The sequence below is a fragment of the Hibiscus syriacus genome, unplaced genomic scaffold (assembly GCF_006381635.1).
Source record: "Hibiscus syriacus cultivar Baekdansim isolate YM2019G1 unplaced genomic scaffold, ASM638163v2 tig00110622_pilon, whole genome shotgun sequence".
NCBI lineage: Eukaryota > Viridiplantae > Streptophyta > Magnoliopsida > Malvales > Malvaceae > Hibiscus > Hibiscus syriacus.
Genome location: NW_024062803.1, coordinates 79,533 through 99,742, shown reverse-complemented (window position 1 = coordinate 99,742; position 20,210 = coordinate 79,533). Strand labels below are relative to the sequence as shown.

Sequence of the window (20,210 nt, the reverse complement as noted above, 5' to 3'; positions counted from 1 at the left end):
CGTATAGCGCGCGCCCTGATCCGCGCTATACCCCTATGTGGCGTATAGCACGGATCAGGGGGGCGCTATATACACGTGTAATCCATATCAGCGTATAGCACGGTGCAGGGGGCGCACTATACCCCACGTGGCGCCAAATCAACATATAGCGCGGTTCAGGTGGCGCGCTTTACTGCTACGGGTGTTAGATCGGGAAATATAATCTGACCGGTGTTAGATTAGTAAATATAATCGAAGGATAAGGTGATGGTGTGGGATTATTGACAACGACAAATAAACGATAGTTGGATAAAATAATAATCTTGTAAAATAGAGGGATGACGTGTGGCAACAGATGATTTTCGATAGAGAAAATAACCTCAGTGACCAAAAATGTCTTATAATATACGATTTTAACCAACTTTTTTGGATTTGCCAAAATGACCAACTAAATCGCAATGCGATCGATAATTCGCAACGCGATCTCCGGTATCGTAAATCAGTTTCCAGATTCACAACGCGATTCTGACTATCGCATTACGATTTTCCAAATTTGCGTTGCGATTTTCCGACTATCGCAATGCGAATATGTAAATCGCAATACGAATATGTAAATCCCAATGCGAATATGTAAATCGCAATGCGATTATGACTATCGCAATGCGATTCTGACTATCGCAACGCGATTCTGACTATCGCAACGCGATTCTGACTGTTGCAACACTGAATTTCAAATTTGCAACAGGTTTTAGTTTTGCAACACAAATGTTTTGGGTATATAACTACGTAGCAGAAGCAACTCATAACCTAAATCCCTAAATCGCAACTCATTCCATCTCCATCTATCACTCTCTCCGGCGACATCCGTTCCTATATCCAACGACATCATTCCCCATCCGGTAACATGTTTTAGTTTCGCAGCTCGTTTGTTTAGTAAATTAATTTACAATAATGAAATCATCTAATGTTGATCATGTTTGGATAGATTTGTGTTTTGGATGGTCATGGGAGAATGTTCATGGTATTTTACAATATATGTCTTTACCCATGAATCTTCAACTAAAACTGTCATTAAAAAAGTTAACTTATGAAACTCTAATGTTACGTGTTACAAATAAATTGAATTTAGAGCCCTTAAGTGGATTTAGGCTATCTTATCAAAGAAAAGGTAAAGTTTATTTGTTAACCGACAATGGAGATATTGAACGATTCATTGCTTACATTAGTGCTTCGCAAGATAATGTTACATTGTATGTTGTTGAACCTAGAAGTAGTGAAGTTGGGTCAGTAGCGGGTAGTAATCAACTAAGTTTTTCAACCCCAGTTTATGGTGCTCAAAATTTAATGGTTCCACCACAATTTCATCACCAAGCAAATTTTTTTTCACCACATTTCCAATACCAAACACAATCTCAAAACCCACAACCTTTCCCTAATCCAAATCCCAATCAACTTTCAGCACCAAATTCCAGTTTTCGTATTAACCAGTTAGACGATGATTAGCCAACAGAAAAAATTGTGAGTACTAGTCGGTATTCGAAATTTGATCTTGGTCAATACCCGGACTTTGATCTTGGTAAATACTCGGATTTTGATGATGTTTCAGAAGAAGAAATAGACCATGCATGTAATGATTTTGATTTTGATCAATACCCGAATTTTGATGATGAAACAGCCGCTGCCGAGGAAGATGTTATTGATGATAAAGAGGAGGAAGTTATGACTATGAATGAACATGTTGAACATCTATTCTGTAATTCATATAACCCTGAAGAAGAAAAAGAAAAAGAAGAAATCCCCGAAGAAAATGCCACGGGAGTATAACTGGAATATGCCAGAATTACTTCAGATACCAGAAGAAGAGTTGGTAAAAATAGCAGTTGATTGTTACACAAAAATTATTCGTATCAAGAAAGATGATTGTTTTGATACAAAGGAATACTTGAAGATAGCTTTGTATACGAAATGTGTGGAAGATGGCTATCAACTAAAAGTTAACAAATCAAGCAAAGATCGTTTCGAAACAAGGTGTATGATTGACAAAAACTGTACGTGGCGTATGATTACAAAGAGGATAAAAGATTGCGAAATGTTTCAAGTTAGGACTTTTATTGATAAACATACATGTTCAAGAACCCAAGTTTTTCCTCACCATAGACAGGAAAACAAAAAGGTGTTGGGTGGTTTTCTGGCTGAGTTAATGTTTTTGAATGGCAGGGTATATCGGGGACATGAAATTATGACTGATATGAATGCTCGGTTCAAGATTAGTATCTCATATTCTCAAGCTTGGAGAGCCAAATGTTATGCCTTGGAATTGTTGAGGGGGTCGCCAGAAGCATCGTTTACCCAACTGTCAGCTTATTGTCACAATTTAAAGCTGAAAAATCCTGGGTCGGTAACTCATATCAAAACAGATAGAGATGGACGCTTTGAGTTGCTGTTTATCGCCATTGGTGCTGCAGTTAGTAAATCAATATAATTTTGTTGACTCATTTTTGTTAGTTACATGCATTTCACATTTAAATGATTATATTTCTTGTGTATATGATTTTGTAGATTCGTTCGTTTATTACTTGCATACGCCCAGTTATTATAGTTGACGGAGCACATTTAAAAGGTCGATACCTTGGAGTAAACTTATTAGCAGCAGCCATAGATGCTAACAATGGGATATTGCCAATAGCTTACGGGGTTGGCAAATCTAAAATCTCTTATTCATGGACATGGTTTATGGGGCATCTTAGGGATTGCATAGGTCCTATTAGCAATCTGACAATCATATCCGATAGGGCAAACTCAATTGACAACGCTGTTAAAAGGTGTTTCCCAGATGCTTTTCATGGACTTTGTGGTGTTCATTTATATAGAAATCTAAAATCAAGGTCTACTGGCATAAAAAATCACAAATGGACATACTGGAAGGCTGTAAAAACTTATCGGGAAGTGGATTTTAATAAGCATATAAATTGTTTAAGACGTGTTTTGCCTCAGTGTGCTCAAACACTAGAAGATGTCGGGTTTGAAAGATGGTCAAGAGTACATCAACTCGGAGCAAGATATGGTTTCATGACGTCTAATAGTGCAGAATCAATCAACGCTCTACGTCGTCATTACCGGAAATTACCCATTACTATGTTAATGGAGTTTTTTCGAGCCTCTATTCAACAGTGGTACTACAAGAAAAGAAACCATGCATGTATTATTTCTTTAAATTCGCAACTTATCATATATTTTACTAAGTATTATTTATTTAAATTTACAGGAACATTAGAATATCGTGTTACACCATGGACTGAAAAAAAGATAACGAAACGTGTTGTGACGTCAACGTCATGGAGAGTTGAACCATGTTCAAACACTTTGTTTGAAGTACTGGATAATAACTTAAATGGGCTTGTCGATCTAAATGCAAAGACGTGTAGTTGTATGAAATGGTAAACATCTGGTTATCCGTGTGGGCATGTTATAAAAGTTACTCTTCATCTAAACCAAGATGATTCAAGCGCATACGCTATGGATTGCTACACTACAGAAGTATATCGACAGACTTATGTCGAGATTATCTACCCTATTCCACATCCTTCTGAGTGGGACATACCAGATGACTTACAAACAGTTTTGCCACCAGCCATGGACAGAAGGCTACCTGGCCGACCAAAAATTCACAATCGTATACCGTCTAAGGGTGAAGACAAGAAGAGATCGACATGTAGTCGGTGCAAGGAAAGTGGTCATACAAGGTTGATATGTGGATCACAAGTGTCATCGTAATCATCTTTTCCTCTACCAAAATATGGATCCTAATCAAAATCCAAAGCTCATAAAGTGTCAAGAAAAAGACAATCAAAATTAAAATCCCAATCACAACCGGCTTCACCTTTTGGGACTATTAACTTAGGTGCTTTTTAAATGCAAACATTGTATTATGTGTAAACTTTTAACATTTTCAGTTAGTCATGTATTAGTAACTTGAGTTTGAACATTGCTATGATCTGTTCAGTTGTTATCACTTATTACAAATTCATTTGAATATCGCAACGCGAATTTGACTATTATGTGTATTTTATGTGTAAACTTTTAACATTTTCAGTTAGGCAGTATTAGTAACTTGAGTTTGAACATTGATATGATATGTTCAGTTGTTATCACTTATTACACATTCATTTGAATATCGCAACGCGAATTTGACTATCACAACGCGAATTTGATTATTGCAACGTGAATTTGACTATCGCAACACGAATATGACTATCATAACGCAAAAATCGCAACGCGAATTTGTCTATCGCAACGCGAATTTGACTATCGCAACGCGAATTTAATTATCGCAACGGGTATTTGACTATCGCAACGAGAAAATCGCAATGCGAATTTGACTATCGCAATGCGAATTTGATTATCGCAACGGGTATTTGACTATTGCAACGAGAAAATCGCAAAGCGTATTAGACTATCGCAACGCGAATTGACTTTCGCGTTGCGATTTTGGCTTTTGCATTGCGATTTTGAGTTTAGTGTTGCAAAAGTGTACCTCCAACAGGTCTTTTACCTTCAATATGATGCAGATTGAAATCAAAAAATCAACTTTTACATTTCAATCAATTAAACAAGCACAAATAAGAATTATTTACACATCAATATTAAACAAATCGACTTTTACAAATCAATTTTTATAAATCAATTAAACAAGCAAAAAATGATAATAATTCTTATTTTCCTCATCAATTAAACAAATCAGACTTTTAAGAATCAATTAAACAATAAAAAAAGTGTGCCCCATACAGTTTTTTATGCACCCATACATCAATTTCATGCATCTCACTTCAGGATTAACATGCAGAAACCAAACATTTGCTCAAATAACACTTTCTACACATCTAAAACCAACAAACAACAAATTATTATTGAATTCTAGGTACTTAACAACACTTGCATTTGACTTACAAATTGTTTATGGACACTTTCATAACGCGGATGCAAGTAGGCAGCGTCTCGCATATATCGCTCTAGCCATAAAATACCGAAACCACAAGCCTACTGCACCTCTATCTCTATTGGTGGGAGGTAGAAACTGTGTACTTCCTGTCGTCAAACGCTCCAAGCACATGCATACGAGAGGACCACAATCCCCTCTGGCTTCCGGCGTTTGTTGTGGCGCGGTCTCGTCTCTGATAACTGTAACATTGAACTTCTTTGGCTTCTTGTTTCCAGAATAAGTCCAATAATTAACCGCATCAAAGAATTTAGCCAATGAGAGCTCCATCCCTTAATAATATCTCTCAAATCAGACAATGATATGTAATTTATCATGATGTCATATACTATTATCTTTAGGGATGGGAGATGAAGCTCGACGAAAAGCCAATGAGTACGTTTCAAAACAGGGATAAACACTTGTATCGAAATGTAATAATTTAAATTGCGCACTTATTTATGAACACCTTTAAAATATTTAAACAAATAAATACTAACCTTATCGACCTCCCACCATGCAGGATAAAGTTTAGCTTGTCCATTAGCCAACATATATGATTCTTGTCGTTGATTCTTCAAGTGAACTACGTGAAAAGACGTCGGCATAATTGTATATCGCGTATTTTTTTATTTTTCTTCAATTTCCTTACTATTAGAAGACGTGACACCCATGCATCAATATTCTGTTTTACAAAAAAAGACATATATTAGTGAATTACATAAATTTAAAAAAAATTATTCAAAATGAAATATAAGAAGAAATAAGACTTACCCCCCATCGAAATAGCCATTGTCTTCAACCCCTAATAACACACCCCACCAAGACCGTTCAATCAACAAATGCATATCATCGTTGAGTTTGTATATGTCAGCGTAAAACCCTTGGCTCCGTTCATGTAGATAAAAATCAACTGCGGCCTTAGCCCAAAGGGTATTATCCATAATTGTTTCCGGTAGTTGTTTCCTCTCCACTTCATCTGCCGGAATGGTACTGGTCGGTAACTTATACGAAAGCCAACAGTCATCCATCATGTCTGGCACGTGAGGGGGTTTCTCAATAATTCAATATATTACGCCATGTGAATCGGGCTCTAGAATATTGGGAGGGACCTCTTCAATGATGACAGTGGCCTCTTGAACGGTGAGAGGGGACTCTTGAGGGATGATAGGGGCCTCTTGAACGATAGGGGAGGCCTCTTGAACGATGACATGTGAGTCGGGCTTTTTCTTACGGATTCTTTGCACTATTGGGGTGAACGGAGACGTAATGGCATGTGCACGCCGTCTGATGCGTGAACTCCGTCTTGCAAGAAAAACCCGACGTAGAGCATCTACCTTAACGGGCTGCTAAAAATAAATTAATACATAAATCAGTAAATAAACAGACATGATATTAAACAGTGAAAATAAAGACAAATATATTTCAAACTTGCACGGTATTCACCCAAGTCATTATTCTATCATTGTTCACAAAATGCATCAGATAACATTCCAGAAGTAATCACTTATATAAACATTTAAAAGGACAACATATAGGTTTAGTGTAGGTTCAATGACAACATAAAGAGTAGTAGTTTATTCTTGAAACTTAAATTTACAACACTGTGAAGTTAGTATTTGTCTTTGTCTTTTGGTTGAAGTAATGCAATTCATTCAAGTTTCAATTTGCAGAAGAAGAATAGAATCTGAAACTTAAAATTGCAACACGAATGACTATCGCAACGCGAAAATGACTATCGCAAAACGAAAATGACTATCGCAACGCGAATTTGACTATCGCAACGAATGAAATTACGAGTAAACAAATACTAACTTCACAGGGTTAAAGAATAAATAGTTTAGCAGTATTGGTAGCAACCGAATGAATTTACTAAGCAATCTAAGTGAAATGGTTAATCTAAGTGAAATGGTTAATCTAAGTGAAATTACGAGTAAATTTATCATCAAGTTAAATATGAAAAATATTAAACTTACCTCGTTGCGTAGAGTATGAACCTCATTCTGCAACGATGCTGCCATCTCACGTAGAGCGGCTACCTCACCACGTAAAGTAGACACCTCAACACACCATGCACCATTGTCATCGCGTAAAGTACCGACCTTCTCACGCAAGGCATTGACCTCATCACGTAACTCCCCTAACTCATCCCGTGAAGGTGGAGGTGGAGAACAGGGAGATAAACGTCGTGGCATCTTTGTCGGTCGCCTATCATGAGGTGATGGTGGAGAAGAGGCTCGATGATGTGACAGAATAGGTGATGGCTCTCGTTGTGGAGGTGTATAGTCGGGTTGATCAGGTGATGGCTCTGGGTAAGGTGATGGCTCTCGAAGTGGAGGTTGCTTATCATCCGTGCCATCAAAAAAATGCTTACTAGCTTGCCACCAATCAGTGGCAAGCTCAGCTTCCGTGGGTGTCAGCCTATGTAATGGAGTGTTGGCCTCCTAACAATATAAAAGCTCAAACAAAGTTAAACGTGTACTAGTAATAACTTGTTTATAAACATACGGTAGTATTTGTGTTAACTTACATTATTTATTGTCGTATACGGTAGTAAATCTTCCCATTGTTGCAAGGTCTGTTTCCTCTTCCAGGAAATAACCCTAGGAATATCATTAGAAGTTTTTAATGCATATGTCTGCATGGCGGGAAAGGCCTCAAATATCCAAATCTACAAACAATATAATAACAAACATTAGTAATTGTTAAATAATTAATTATAATTTTGGAAACATTATATAAAAATTCTTACCTTAAAGGCCCAAATAAAGCATGACAAAGTGTATTTGGAACCATCGCCACGCAAACTTTTTCGATCATCAAAGGCAAACGACAACTTATTCCATGTAGCTTTCCATAGATACGAACCACACGGAAATAGGTTCCATGCTTTTAGGTCCTCTACCAATTTAATTAGATCATTAGGAATAGGTTGTCTGGCCTCTCTGCCTAAAAAGCTGGCATGCAAAAGTATTAGAAGGCATACTCGGACAACATCGACGTCATCCATCCGAGTAAAACCATCTTTCTTATTCAATAATCTCGTCAAGTCTTCCACGTGTAAATTCGGCTTCTCCATTGACAGCTCATGAAAAACTCGGGATAACCACGATAGGCGGGTAATATGTCTAGTGTACCGACCTACATCATCGTGTCCGAAGCGTAGACCGGTGATTAAGCAAAACTTCTCCCGCCCAAAACACGTATACGCCGGTGGAAAATCAAACCATATCTCTTCATCACGATGTTGTATAGTCTCTGGTAGATCGCTAGTCATGGTTTGAAGAAACAGATGGGTCAACATAGCATCTCCACCCGGATGTTGTACTTTCAGCCATGGCCCGAAGCAAGTATCCTCAAATATTTTTCTTTGTGCAGGTGAAAGCTTCGACGTAATTGTTTTGGCCAGGCTTACTTTATTTCTTAAGGTCAATTGAGTCGAATAAAAGTTCTACAAAAATAATAAACATACCAAGTTAGATATACCAAAAACTACACTGTGAAGATATACCAAGAACAATAAACATAAAGAGTAGTAGTTTATTCTTCAAACTTAAATTTGCAACACTGTGAATTTAGTATTTGTCTTTGTTTTTTTGTTGAAGTAATGCAATTCATTTAAGTTTCAATTTACAGAAGAAGAATAGTTTCTGAAACTTAAAATCGCAACACGAAAATGAAAATCGCAACACGAAAATGACTATCGCAACGCGAAACTAAAATCGCATTGCGATTCTGTCGTTGCGATTCTCAGTTTCAAATACTAAAATTGAAACTTGAATGGATTGCATTACTTCAACCAAAAGACAAAACAAAGACAAATACTAAATTCACAGGGTTTAAATACTAAACAGTTTAGCAGTATTGGCAGCAATCGAATGAATTTAATAAGCAATCTAAATGAAATGGTTAATCTATTATTGAAATTACCATTAAACTTATCATCAATTTCAATATGAAAAACCTAATAATAATGCAAAATTTTCAAAATAAAAATAATTAAAAAAACTAACCCTCGGTGGTTGATTTGGTTGATTTTCCATTTCTGACCGTGAATGATTGTGAGGGTGGCTCTGAGAGATGGAGATAGACGGATTTCGTCGGAGATGGTGACTGATTTCGTTAGAGATGGGGACGGATGTCGCCTTAGAGAGTGAGAGATGGAGATGAGATTGAGTTGTGATTTAGGGTTTTAGGTTATGAGTTGCGATTACGGGATATACTGTGGACGGTTCAGTGTTCCGATATATTAATATTCGTGTTTGGAATTTGAAAAAAAAATACGCATTGCGATAATAATGGCGCTTTGAAAATCCCATTGCGATAGTCAGCATCGCGTTGTGATAGTCAGCATCGCGTTGCGATAGTCAGAATCGCGTTGCGATAGTCATAATCGCATTGCGATTTATATATTCGCATTGTGATAGTCAGAAAATCGCAACGCGAATTTGGAAAATCGCAATGCGATAGTCAGAATCGCGTTGCGAATCTGGAAACTGATTTGCGATACCGAAGATCGCGTTGCGAATTATCGATCGCATTGCGATTTAGTTGGTCATTTTGGCAAATCCAAAAATAGTTGATTAAATCGTATATTATAAGGCATTTTGGGTCACTGAGGTTATTTTATCTTTTGGATAATGACGTGTGATAGTAAGAGAGTGACTGATCAATGTGAATCCAACAATAGAAGGGATGATCAATGGTGGCTAATTCGACGAGGATATATGAGATTTAAAGATTTGATATAAAATATTTAGGGTCGTTTGGTTCACGACATACATCATTATCGGGAGAATGGAATCCTCATTCTCCCGTTTGGTTGGCTGGTAATTTTATTTTCGGTAATCTTTTATTACCAATAGTGAATTTTTTGGGTGTATTACCGGGAATGTGATTATCCCATTCCCTTAGGTATTGTTGGATTATCGGCGTTTTAGACTAAAATGCCCTTAATTTTTTTTTCAAAATTATTCTTTTTCTGTCATTGAATAATAAAAATTCTACGAATGTTAAATTACAAATTTATCCTTAAATTATTTTAGATTTACAAAAAAATCCATAATTATAATTTTATTTGAAGTTCAGGGGTTAAAATAAAATTTTACCCTTTCATTAAACCTATTTATCTTATCAATTTTGTAAAAAAAATATAAATTTTTAGAATTTAAATTTTTTAAATAAAATATATAAATTAATTATAATAATATTATAGTAGAATTCAACTTGTTAAAAAACAAATATATAATAAGGACAATTTAATAAAATATACATTCCAATAATTTTTTATTCCTTGAACCAAACACAAAATACAACATTCATTGATAATCTTTTATTCCCATTGGTAATCTTACATTCCTTGAACCAAACGCACCCTTAAGGGAATTCGGATAATTTGTAAATTTTAGGGGTTTAAAAAAGTAATACTTTTAGTTTGTTTAAAATAAAATTAAAAACATAAGTAACATATCAAGCTTTCATTGAATATAGATATTTAATAGTCATTAATAACGACCTTAAATGATAATTTTAGTAACGTTAAACATCCATTTTAACTAAAAGACTTTTAAAATACCTAATATCAATAAGAGATATTATTCATGCTCTTATTTTTCAGTTAAACTAATTTATTAATAAATGAAAAAAACAAACACGAATTCAAACCACAATAAACAATATTAGAGTGAAACATAACATAAAACAAGCTGATAATAAGATTGTATATGATATTGCAGTCCACATTTTACAGGCAAATAAGAATGGGACAAGGAGAGTATAAGTAACACGTGTATGGGAAGAAGAGAAGGTCCAATTATTTGATGTGCTGTTTGAACCTAGTAATTGCAAACATAAAAGACTTAAAACCTAGAGAGGAACTGCATTTGCTTGAGAAGAGGAGCCAGGGTTTCCATTAGCTTCTCACAGGGATGGTTGTGAATGCCTTCATATGTCGTCACCAGCATGCTGGTGTCCTTGGAAAGCCTTTGTATCTGTTTCTTCACATCGCATGTGTGATGCGTGCACCGGTAGTAGCTCCTTCATTCATTAAAATCAATTTCTATAACCTAACCAACCAAATATTCAAATATACTGCATAGTGGAAATTCAAATATACCATAACCATGAATATATATGCATACTATCAACACAATATGTATATGAGGATTCAGACGAAGAGAATGATAATATGGTGGGTGAGTAGATAGATGTGAAAGAAATCCGATCATGTTAGATTGGATGAATATATGATATTATTTTAAAATATTACATCATATTTTAAAATACTAGTATATCATCAATTAAATTAATTTTATAAACTTAACATTTTTCAATTATAAAAAGTCATTTTACTTATTTTTCAATGTATATAAACCTTTTTGTGCTCATTTTAAAATTATAGACCAAAATACATTTCACACTATAATATATATATATATATATAAGGAATTGTACGATATGTTTATAAATTTCAAAAATAAATTAACCGGGTTTAACTAAATAATTTTTACTTGACGCACTACTATAATTTATAGAGGGCTAATGATCTATAAGATGTCATCTCTTTAAGATTTTCTTAAAAGTCAAATGGGTTAATATAATAACTCAAATATTGGTACTTAATAAATTGAAACAATCTAGGTTAATATCCTTAAATAACATAAAAATAAAATATAAATAAACTTTCATTTATATGACATTTATTAGGTTCAAACGACAAATTACTAAAAAAATATTGAAATTTTCTTTGTGATTGAAGTGTCATCTTATATTCATTAACAATTTATATAATATTAATACATTAAATAAAATATATATTGTCTTTATATTTGATATAATAATAACATATATTTTTATGCAGGTGCATTAAACTATATGATAGCATATCATTCAAAAATTTCATAATTAAATTAATATTATTTTATTATAATAATATATTATCATGTAATTCATTAATAATACATAATGTTATATAAAACATCAAATATTAGCTCGTAAAAATCATTGTGTTCCTAATTAAGTTGATAAATGAATTCCTCGTTTCAATTCAGAAAATGGAGTAGCACATAAATGCTTATAACCTAATTAGGTATAATACATTCGATCTTAATTAAGTGTGTATATAGATAAATAAGCATACAAATACACGCATTAAAAGTTAAGAACACAGTGTTACGAATTAACATGCATGCCATGCAACGTACAGATAAGAGATACAAACCTTGGATATATGCTATTCTTAACAGATTTCTGACCATACTTTCTCCACCTGTAACCATCGTCCAAAATGTCATCTTCACTCCTGGTTTGGAAAGCAAATCTGGGCCGGCTTGTCTTTTTCATCCTACTACTACCTTTCCTCTTATGACCTTTATCATCCTGTTGAATTTGATAACCGCCTCCATTTTCAGACATCATAGTACTAGAACCACTCCCAATCATTACCTGGTTCTCCTGTCCTAGACCAGAGAGGAGGCTGATCCAATCGATATCGGGGAGAATATTCTGACGACTTTCCAAAGGAGGGTTCAACGAGGAAGATGGAAAGAGGAAAGGAACGTTAAGGGGTGATAGTAAGGGCGGCGGCGGCAGGAGAGGCGGCGGGGTACTTTCATGGCCATCCATGTGTGGATGAAGGGTTCCGGGAGAGAATATGGAAAGAGAAAGGAAGTGAGAATGATGAAGAAAAGAGGGGAAGAAAGTGGTGGAAGGTAAAGAGGTTGGACTGTCGAAGAGAGAGATAAGAGGGAGGGTGTTTTAATTCCTTTCTCTTGCAACCTTGGTGAACCCAACAATATCTCAACTACTTCTGTTCAACTGCTTCTGGTCGTCAAGTAATAGGCGAGACACGTTAACTTCAAAGCATGCGATGAACTCATATATGTATATATAATTCCTCGATAATTAATTCAAGTGTTAACTCGGAGCTCCATTTTCCTTTTCCTCTCATGTTTTGTGTAGTTTGGTCACTCACTGTAGATGACAGTGAAAACTTGTATATTAACATTCTATCCAGTAGGTCGGCTTCTTTGAGAGCCACAGTCGGCCAATTGAATAGACTTCATGTTCAAGTTCCACAATAACTTCGAGTTAATGTATGTTATTGTCAAAGAAGGATACAAAATTTTATATTAAAGACTGAACTTATAAAATTTTAGAAGATAAAGATAAATTATTAATAATATATATATATATATTATGATAATTTAAAATTCGTACGAAAGGGTATTTTCCACTCACCTTTCAATCTATCGGGCGTGCCTATGCCTGGGAAGGAGAGTCCTGATTAGGTCACCCATTAATTTCCAAAAACTTGACTCCTTGCTCTAATGTTCTATCGTCTTATGTCAGCTTGAATTTTTGCCAAAAACTTCCAACTTCGCTTAATTAAATTACCATGAACAACTCTCTAGTCTTAATGAAATTGAACACCTATCACCTCTGTGACTTGAAAAGGCCATGGTACGAGGAATGAAACTCGGAACACATTTCTTTATCTCTATAAAACCTAATTTAATGTAGGTCTATTTTACTTAATAAAATTTAAACAAATAAAAGCTTTATTACAAAATAACTTTTAATATATATATTTTTTAACTTCAAATACTTAAATTACTGCTAAAATTAGAAGAATGATGTATTGGAGGCGGGAAAATAGGGAAATGGGGTTGGTGAAGAGATATAGAAAATGGGTGAACTTGATCGAGGACGAACTCATTGAGTTGGTTTTGCTACTTGGGACACATGGTGTTTTTCCAAATACAAATTGGTTAGTCCTTTTGATTTCTAAGTTATGTAGAAGTGGGAAACTCAACCAAGCTTGCAATTTGTTGCATAAACCGCTGACACTGCAAGCGCCTCTTGAAGATCCTCCTTTCAATGCACTTTTGATCGGTATAGGGGGGCGTAGAGAAGTTAAAGGAATGATTCCTTGAGCAACATCAGGAGTTCGAATCATAAGGTTTGTGAATGTAAACAAATTGGATTGGGATGGTCATCCTCTTAATGTGCCTCTGCAAAATACGATTTGAAATAGTCTATCAATGGATCAGATAATCGCGGTTAAACCAAAAAAAAAAAGTTGACTGAAATGAAGGAGAGTGATATTAAGCAGATGTTGTAACTTCGGGATTCTTATTAAACAATTATGTAAGTGGCTTAGTACTGGCGATGCAATGGAGGTGTACAACAAAATCAGTGAAGGAAGAGGGAATGATGATCTTTCAATTGAGGCCGATGTTGTATATAATACTTTGATTGATGGACTTTGTAAAGTAGAGAGAGTTGAAGAAGCGCTGCAGTTGATGGAACAGATGAAGTCCACAAAGGGTTTGGCTCCTGATATGGTTACTTATACTTGCTTGATCAATGGATTTTGTAAAGTTGGAGAGATTGAGAGAGGGAAGGAGCTGTTTGATCGGATGATTGAAGAAGTGGTGTTGCCTGATGTTGTATCTCTTAATATATTGGTGGATGGCATGTGCAAACATGAGAGGATCAATAGTGCAATTGTGCTCTTCAATGACATGCAGGGGAATTGGGAAAAGAACTAAAGGGCAATGCGGTTACTTATACATTGATTGCTTATTTTTGCATAAGTGGGAATTCTGGTGCTGGTGAATTGGAAAAAATTAAGAGCTCCAAACAAGGAACAAGGTTTCTACCTCGACTACATAAAGTGACTGCAAGATGAAGGTCGTGTTATCGGATTATTTAGTGCGATGAATTGATCATAATGGTCGGGACATGGAAGAAAACAGAAAATTGCTCTGGTTTTTTGCAGCCTGCAGTTTTTGTTTTTGTTAATTTAATAATTTATATTATTTTATCTGTAACTGAGAAATCAAGAACCTATACAAGAAAGGTGATCGAAGAGGTAATGATCCTCTGATAAATTAATGACAATTTCTCACTTCAGTTGTATCAGAAAAATACTAAAAAAAAAAGGTTCCTAGAAATAATACTTCTCCCAACTCTGTAGCTAACTTTACCAGAAACAGGAAACTATTTTCCTCGACTCGTTACCGGAATCCCAGATCCTAGCAAAAGGTTATAATCCAATTCCCTCAACCTTTTGAAATGTATGGCATATCAAAAGCAATGTTCCAGGGCCATTTCTAAATGCCACCGGCGGCAGTAGCTGCATGTCTACCAATCCAAGGTAGGTCAACACTCGGCTGTAAACGATCAGAAAAGCAATTTCCGGTGACCATGTCGGCGATTCCTTCTAAACCCTCGAAGAAATCATCACTCACCGCCGTGTCCGACATCCAGGGATCATCTTCCCCTTCCCTTTCGTCTTCAACCAAATCCTCTCTGCTCTCAACCTTTGTACTGCTTTGAACCACAAGCTCTTCCTCCACGGAGGTCGTCAGAGACGAGCTGCTGGCGGGTTTGACGGAATCTCCTGCGGTGACTGTTTCTGGGTTCCAAGGCTTCTGACGAGTGCTTACGGCGAGTGAATTGCGGTGCGCTGGAGCAGGGTGGTTGTGCTCAGCTGTGTATGTGACTATGAACATAGACGGGTTGGATCTGTTTCGTTCCACTTGTTTTCTCGCCAGACATCCCTTTGAAGTGCTACATCTGTAATATCCCCTGTTGTTTCATCAAAGAGACAAAGAACCAAAGCTTCAATGAAAATATCCAATCAAAAAGACCAAAAACATGAAAAGAGACAAATCCACATGATTTCTTTTTACCTTGGATAAGGGGAGCCTTTGATGGGTTTCTGACCATATTTTCTCCATGCCCACACATCTGAAGACAGCCCTTCTGCTGGGACTTGGCAAACCTTTTTTAGCTGATTCTTTCTGCTAAAAAGGAAAATTAAACAACTTTAATAAGATGGGGGAAAAAACTGGGAAATTTCCGAGATGGGTTTCCAAAAACATTTACTTTTTAGTTTTTAAATTACCTTCTTTTAGATCGAGAATTATGGGAATTGGCTGTTGCAGCTTTTTCACTGGCTGCAGTAATAACTCTAGTAGCAGAGCCAGCGTGAGACTGCTTCCGTTGTTGCTGTTGTTCTTTGGACAAGCTGATAGAAGAAAACGAAGATAAAGGTGCGCTCTCTGGGGAAAGTGGATGAGATTTGGGGAAGAAAGACTTGTAAAGCTCATGGAGATCTTCCATGGAACTTCTAGCTTCAATTTGATTCGAAGACAACAAAGCATGAGCCTGAAAAGCTTTTTCTTGACCACCAAACGAAGACAAACAAGACTGAGGACACAAGTCCGCCTTGAAATAACCAGTTGATGCAGCGCCGGTGCTGGTTGATGCAAAGGCGGCGCAACCTCTGACCACCGCATGCAAATCCCAATCAACATCCATTAGACCAATATCGTTTTTCTCCCTATATCTGAATCTGCAGCTCAGCCGATATCTCCGCCGAGAAACTGTTGGAGAAAAACTGAGAGAAAAAGAAGACAAAACAAGGCGCTGACTTTTTAAGGAGAAAGGAAAAAAATAATATGGAGATTCTATCAGAGTGGGGTTTCTTCAATTATATAATAATTAAGATACAAAAGGGAGGGAGAGAGAGGTGGTATTTTTGGTTAGCGGAATTGGGAATCTCAAAGCTTTTTATCTTGTCATTTTCCCTTTTTAAAACCACTACTGGTTTTGGTGTTGACTTCTGTACGATATCAATGGAGAATTTGATTGATTTGAAGATAAAGTCAAAACGGCGTGTCGTCTCTTGTGTTTTTTTAATAAAATACACTAAAGATTTATTATAATAGAAAATCATATCAATATCGTAATTTTTTAGCTTGTATAAATTGTAACTAAAAATATTATCTTTTTCGTAATATTTATATTTTCAATTGTATACTCAAAATCTTTCGTAATATATTTTATTATTATAATCTAAAATATTATAAATTTATATAACATTTTAAGTTGAATATTATAATATTTTAACTTGAATTCATATTTAATGAACATTAAATTAGACTGTCACATAATAAAATTATCCTCCTTTTATAATTGAGTGGAGTGCAAATTATACAGTTAAATTAGACTATCCCACAACAAAATTATCCTCCTTTTATTTCTTAAGTTATCCTCCTTTCATATTTAAAAATTATTTCTTAAATGATATTTATTTTTATTAATTTTAAAATTATATTTATTATCAATTGAATATGTCACATAAAATAGAAATAATTTAATTAATTATGTCTTTTTTTTGTACATAAAAGTTTAGGTTATGGGTATTCCCCTGGTCCAAGGTCAGGGCGTACCTAAAACCCAATTGGAATTTACATATTGTCCATCAAGAGTGACTGTAGTAGGATTCGAATTTGACTTTACAAGCTCAAATTCCTGAATCCCAATAACTTGTGTCAACATGTTGACATTAATTATATCTTTTAAAAAGATATTTGATCAAACATTTTTCATAAATTAAATGTTAAATATGTTATAATGATGACGATTAGAAATACATAATATTATCTAATGTTTCTTTAAATATGTTTTCATTTGATCAAAGGTACTCTTGAAATATGTTCAATTATTGTAAAAAAACAATGTTTAATTGTATATATCTTTATTTAGCTAACATGTCTATCTAACAAAAGATATTATTTTAAAAATTAATTGCAAATGAGTTTCAATTTTAAAAATATTTTTTGAGATACTATTATTTTAGTGAAAATAAGATAATTTTAAAATTTAAACTTAATTTAAATATACGAGAATGAAAGTCACTATCACTTGAATTTTTTTGACAAGCACTATCACTTTTTAAGCATTGTTATTATATTTACTTCTAATTAGAATGAAAAAAATATACTCAAATCTATTTGATATTAATTATTTTTATTAATATATTTAAAAAATCAAGAATTCAAGGATGTTCAAGTGTATAAAAAGTATTTTTTATATGTTCGCACGAGAACAGCCCTTTCCCCGCTCGTGACTGACACGTGGAGAGTATCACTATTGTGAGCCTTTATTCTTTTACTAAAGAAAACATATTTCTCTTTCTCCACTCACATTCCATTCCCATTGGTGGATTCCCACTTGACTCAGCGAAAACGAATAAGATGCCAACAGCATCAATCTCGGATGTCCACGTGTTCGTAACCAATTGAGATTTGACTAGTCTCCTTCATCGACGGTTGAAAATGGAAGCTTGATTGCTCAAGTTAACACACGAGAAGATCCTGGTTAGCGCGTGGCGGTGAAATGAGATAAGGTGAGTTGGCATTGACAAATAAGAAGCTCCGAGATTTTGTTGGTGGGCCCATATTCTTTTTCTTTTTTTCTTCTTCTTATTTTTAATCGTTACAACTGGCGTGGAGTGGCTCGTGAGTTTAAATTGTAACCCGTTTGTTTTTTTTTTTTTTTTTTGGTTTCAAGAGAATCCTATGCTATGAGTTGTGATGGATGATCGGACGGTCGATGATGGTTGTAAATGGTTGATGAAATAGGTGACTGTAAGAAAAATGTTCCTTTACGGCTTCCCTTTCTTGTTTTTCTTTAGATTTTGTTTGGTGGTCGGCCTGTGAGCATGTTTTTCTTGCAGGTCTCAGTTGCTGCAGGCAAAGCTACTTGACAATGGCGATGATGGCGTTCTTACGCTCCTTTCGTTTGAGGTACTTCCCATTTGGTTTGTGCCAAGTACCCTCATTGTCATTTGAGTTGGCTCTACCATTAGAAAAATAATGGTTTAATTGAATAAAATTGATGCTATTTATAATAAATTATGTCACTTAGTGAATAGACTTATTATAATAAGCCATGTCACTTGGTGAATGGACTTAATTTTTAGTTGTATCCATTCAATTATGCTTATTAACTTTTCAACAATTCTTTTTATAAAATTTTTTATCTATTCATCAAAAGATCCTAACCTTTTGATTCATATCCCCTCACCTATAAATAGGTTAGTTAATGCACAATTTTAGACACAACATAAGTTGCAACACAAAAGTTCAGAACTTTGGAATAGGAAACACTTAGAAAATTCCTTTTAAATTTGTTCTTTCCGAAGATAGAGAAATGTAAGATTGTGTTCGACTGATCACTACGGTTATACTTACTGTTGTGATCGTTTGTTGTTGTATCCTGGGAGACCGACGTCCAACGTTACTTAAAGCACCTAGGAGACAACGAATTTGTATTCAAGAAACTGTTCATACATGCCTCAACAATATATCGTTCTTCGATTTATTTTATTCTACTCATCTGATTCAGTATCTAAATATGAGTAAACCAATCTCTTACCTTTACTTTAAGCTTTACTTATTTTGCTTTGTTTGATTATATAATAATATTTATTATTATTATTTTTTATATAGGATTAACCATTTTCTAACAATCTTAAGACAGATTATGATATTTTTTATTATAATCCGAAACGCACAAGCAAATTACTTTTGAGTTTAAGATCAAACATATTACCGGTACATACGAAGAATCAAACGATGACGTTTGAGTAGACCGTGTATGAATGATACCCAAAAAAAAAGAATATTGGAGACTATTTGTAGGTTCGAATACAACTTGCAGATTCCAAAAGGAAAATTGCATGTCATTAGGAGGAATCACACCAAAGCGAAATTTCCAAACTATTTGTCGTTTTGATTTGGAGATCGAATATACAATGGTGTGTGTGTACTGCTTTTTCCTTATTGATTAATACTTTATCTAGGCAATTGTTGCCTTCCATTAATGAAATTATTTCTTGAAAAGAGAATTAGAGGTTTATTAGAGATTGAGTGAACATTCCAAATGAATTTACGTTAAGAAAAAATTGCCTACTAACTTTTGTGCAGTAAAGAACTTTTATTTTGATTTGCCTATAAGCCATTCACTGCACGTTTATTTTGATTTGTCTATATCTAGTAGAGAAATTGAGAATGGAAAGGAGGCAGTAGAACAAATGACAAAAAGTTCAATCTGCAATTCTAGAAATTGGATAAGGATTACGTTGTATCAAGCGTGAAAAGGTACGACTTGCGCACCAAGCCTTATTGGATTATAATGTTCTTTGTTGGATTAAATTTCTTCAATTCAAGTTTAGCATTAGCCTTGTCCTTTGTGGTTGTGTTTCGCTTTAACCCGAAGGTTTATTGTTAAATTCTAGTTGGGAATATTAGAATTTCGATCAAGAAATTGAAAAGATATGTGTAATCATTCAATATTTCTTTTATAATATTTATACATTGAGATTACTATTTTTTTCGGATTTTATTAAATTCCCACCGATCAATAGAAGTTAGTTCTGTTTCGAGAATTAATTTATTAA

The 20,210-nt window shown here is 34.7% G+C and overlaps 3 protein-coding genes across 3 annotated transcripts; 1 reads left to right on the top strand and 2 right to left on the bottom strand.

The window, feature by feature from the left end:
- Positions 1 to 10,694: 10,694 nt before the first annotated feature.
- LOC120136316 (probable WRKY transcription factor 43) lies at positions 10,695 to 12,670 on the bottom strand. Its single transcript, XM_039152381.1, has 2 exons — positions 12,174 to 12,670; positions 10,695 to 10,990 (listed from the first exon to the last, which is right to left on the bottom strand). The coding sequence occupies exons 1-2, from the start codon at positions 12,575 to 12,577 to the stop codon at positions 10,813 to 10,815; spliced, it is 582 nt and encodes a 193-aa protein (XP_039008312.1). The 5' UTR covers positions 12,578 to 12,670; the 3' UTR covers positions 10,695 to 10,812.
- A 953-nt stretch (positions 12,671 to 13,623) lies between these two features.
- LOC120136317 (pentatricopeptide repeat-containing protein At3g61520, mitochondrial-like) lies at positions 13,624 to 14,521 on the top strand. Its single transcript, XM_039152382.1, has 2 exons — positions 13,624 to 13,883; positions 14,032 to 14,521. Exon 2 carries the CDS (start codon positions 14,128 to 14,130, stop codon positions 14,503 to 14,505), a length of 378 nt encoding a protein of 125 aa, XP_039008313.1. The 5' UTR covers positions 13,624 to 13,883; positions 14,032 to 14,127; the 3' UTR covers positions 14,506 to 14,521.
- Positions 14,522 to 14,866: 345 nt separating this feature from the next.
- LOC120136298 (WRKY transcription factor 22-like) lies at positions 14,867 to 16,397 on the bottom strand. Its single transcript, XM_039152369.1, has 3 exons — positions 15,867 to 16,397; positions 15,652 to 15,762; positions 14,867 to 15,547 (listed from the first exon to the last, which is right to left on the bottom strand). The coding sequence occupies exons 1-3, from the start codon at positions 16,280 to 16,282 to the stop codon at positions 15,070 to 15,072; spliced, it is 1,005 nt and encodes a 334-aa protein (XP_039008300.1). The 5' UTR covers positions 16,283 to 16,397; the 3' UTR covers positions 14,867 to 15,069.
- Between the last annotated feature and the right edge of the window lie 3,813 nt (positions 16,398 to 20,210).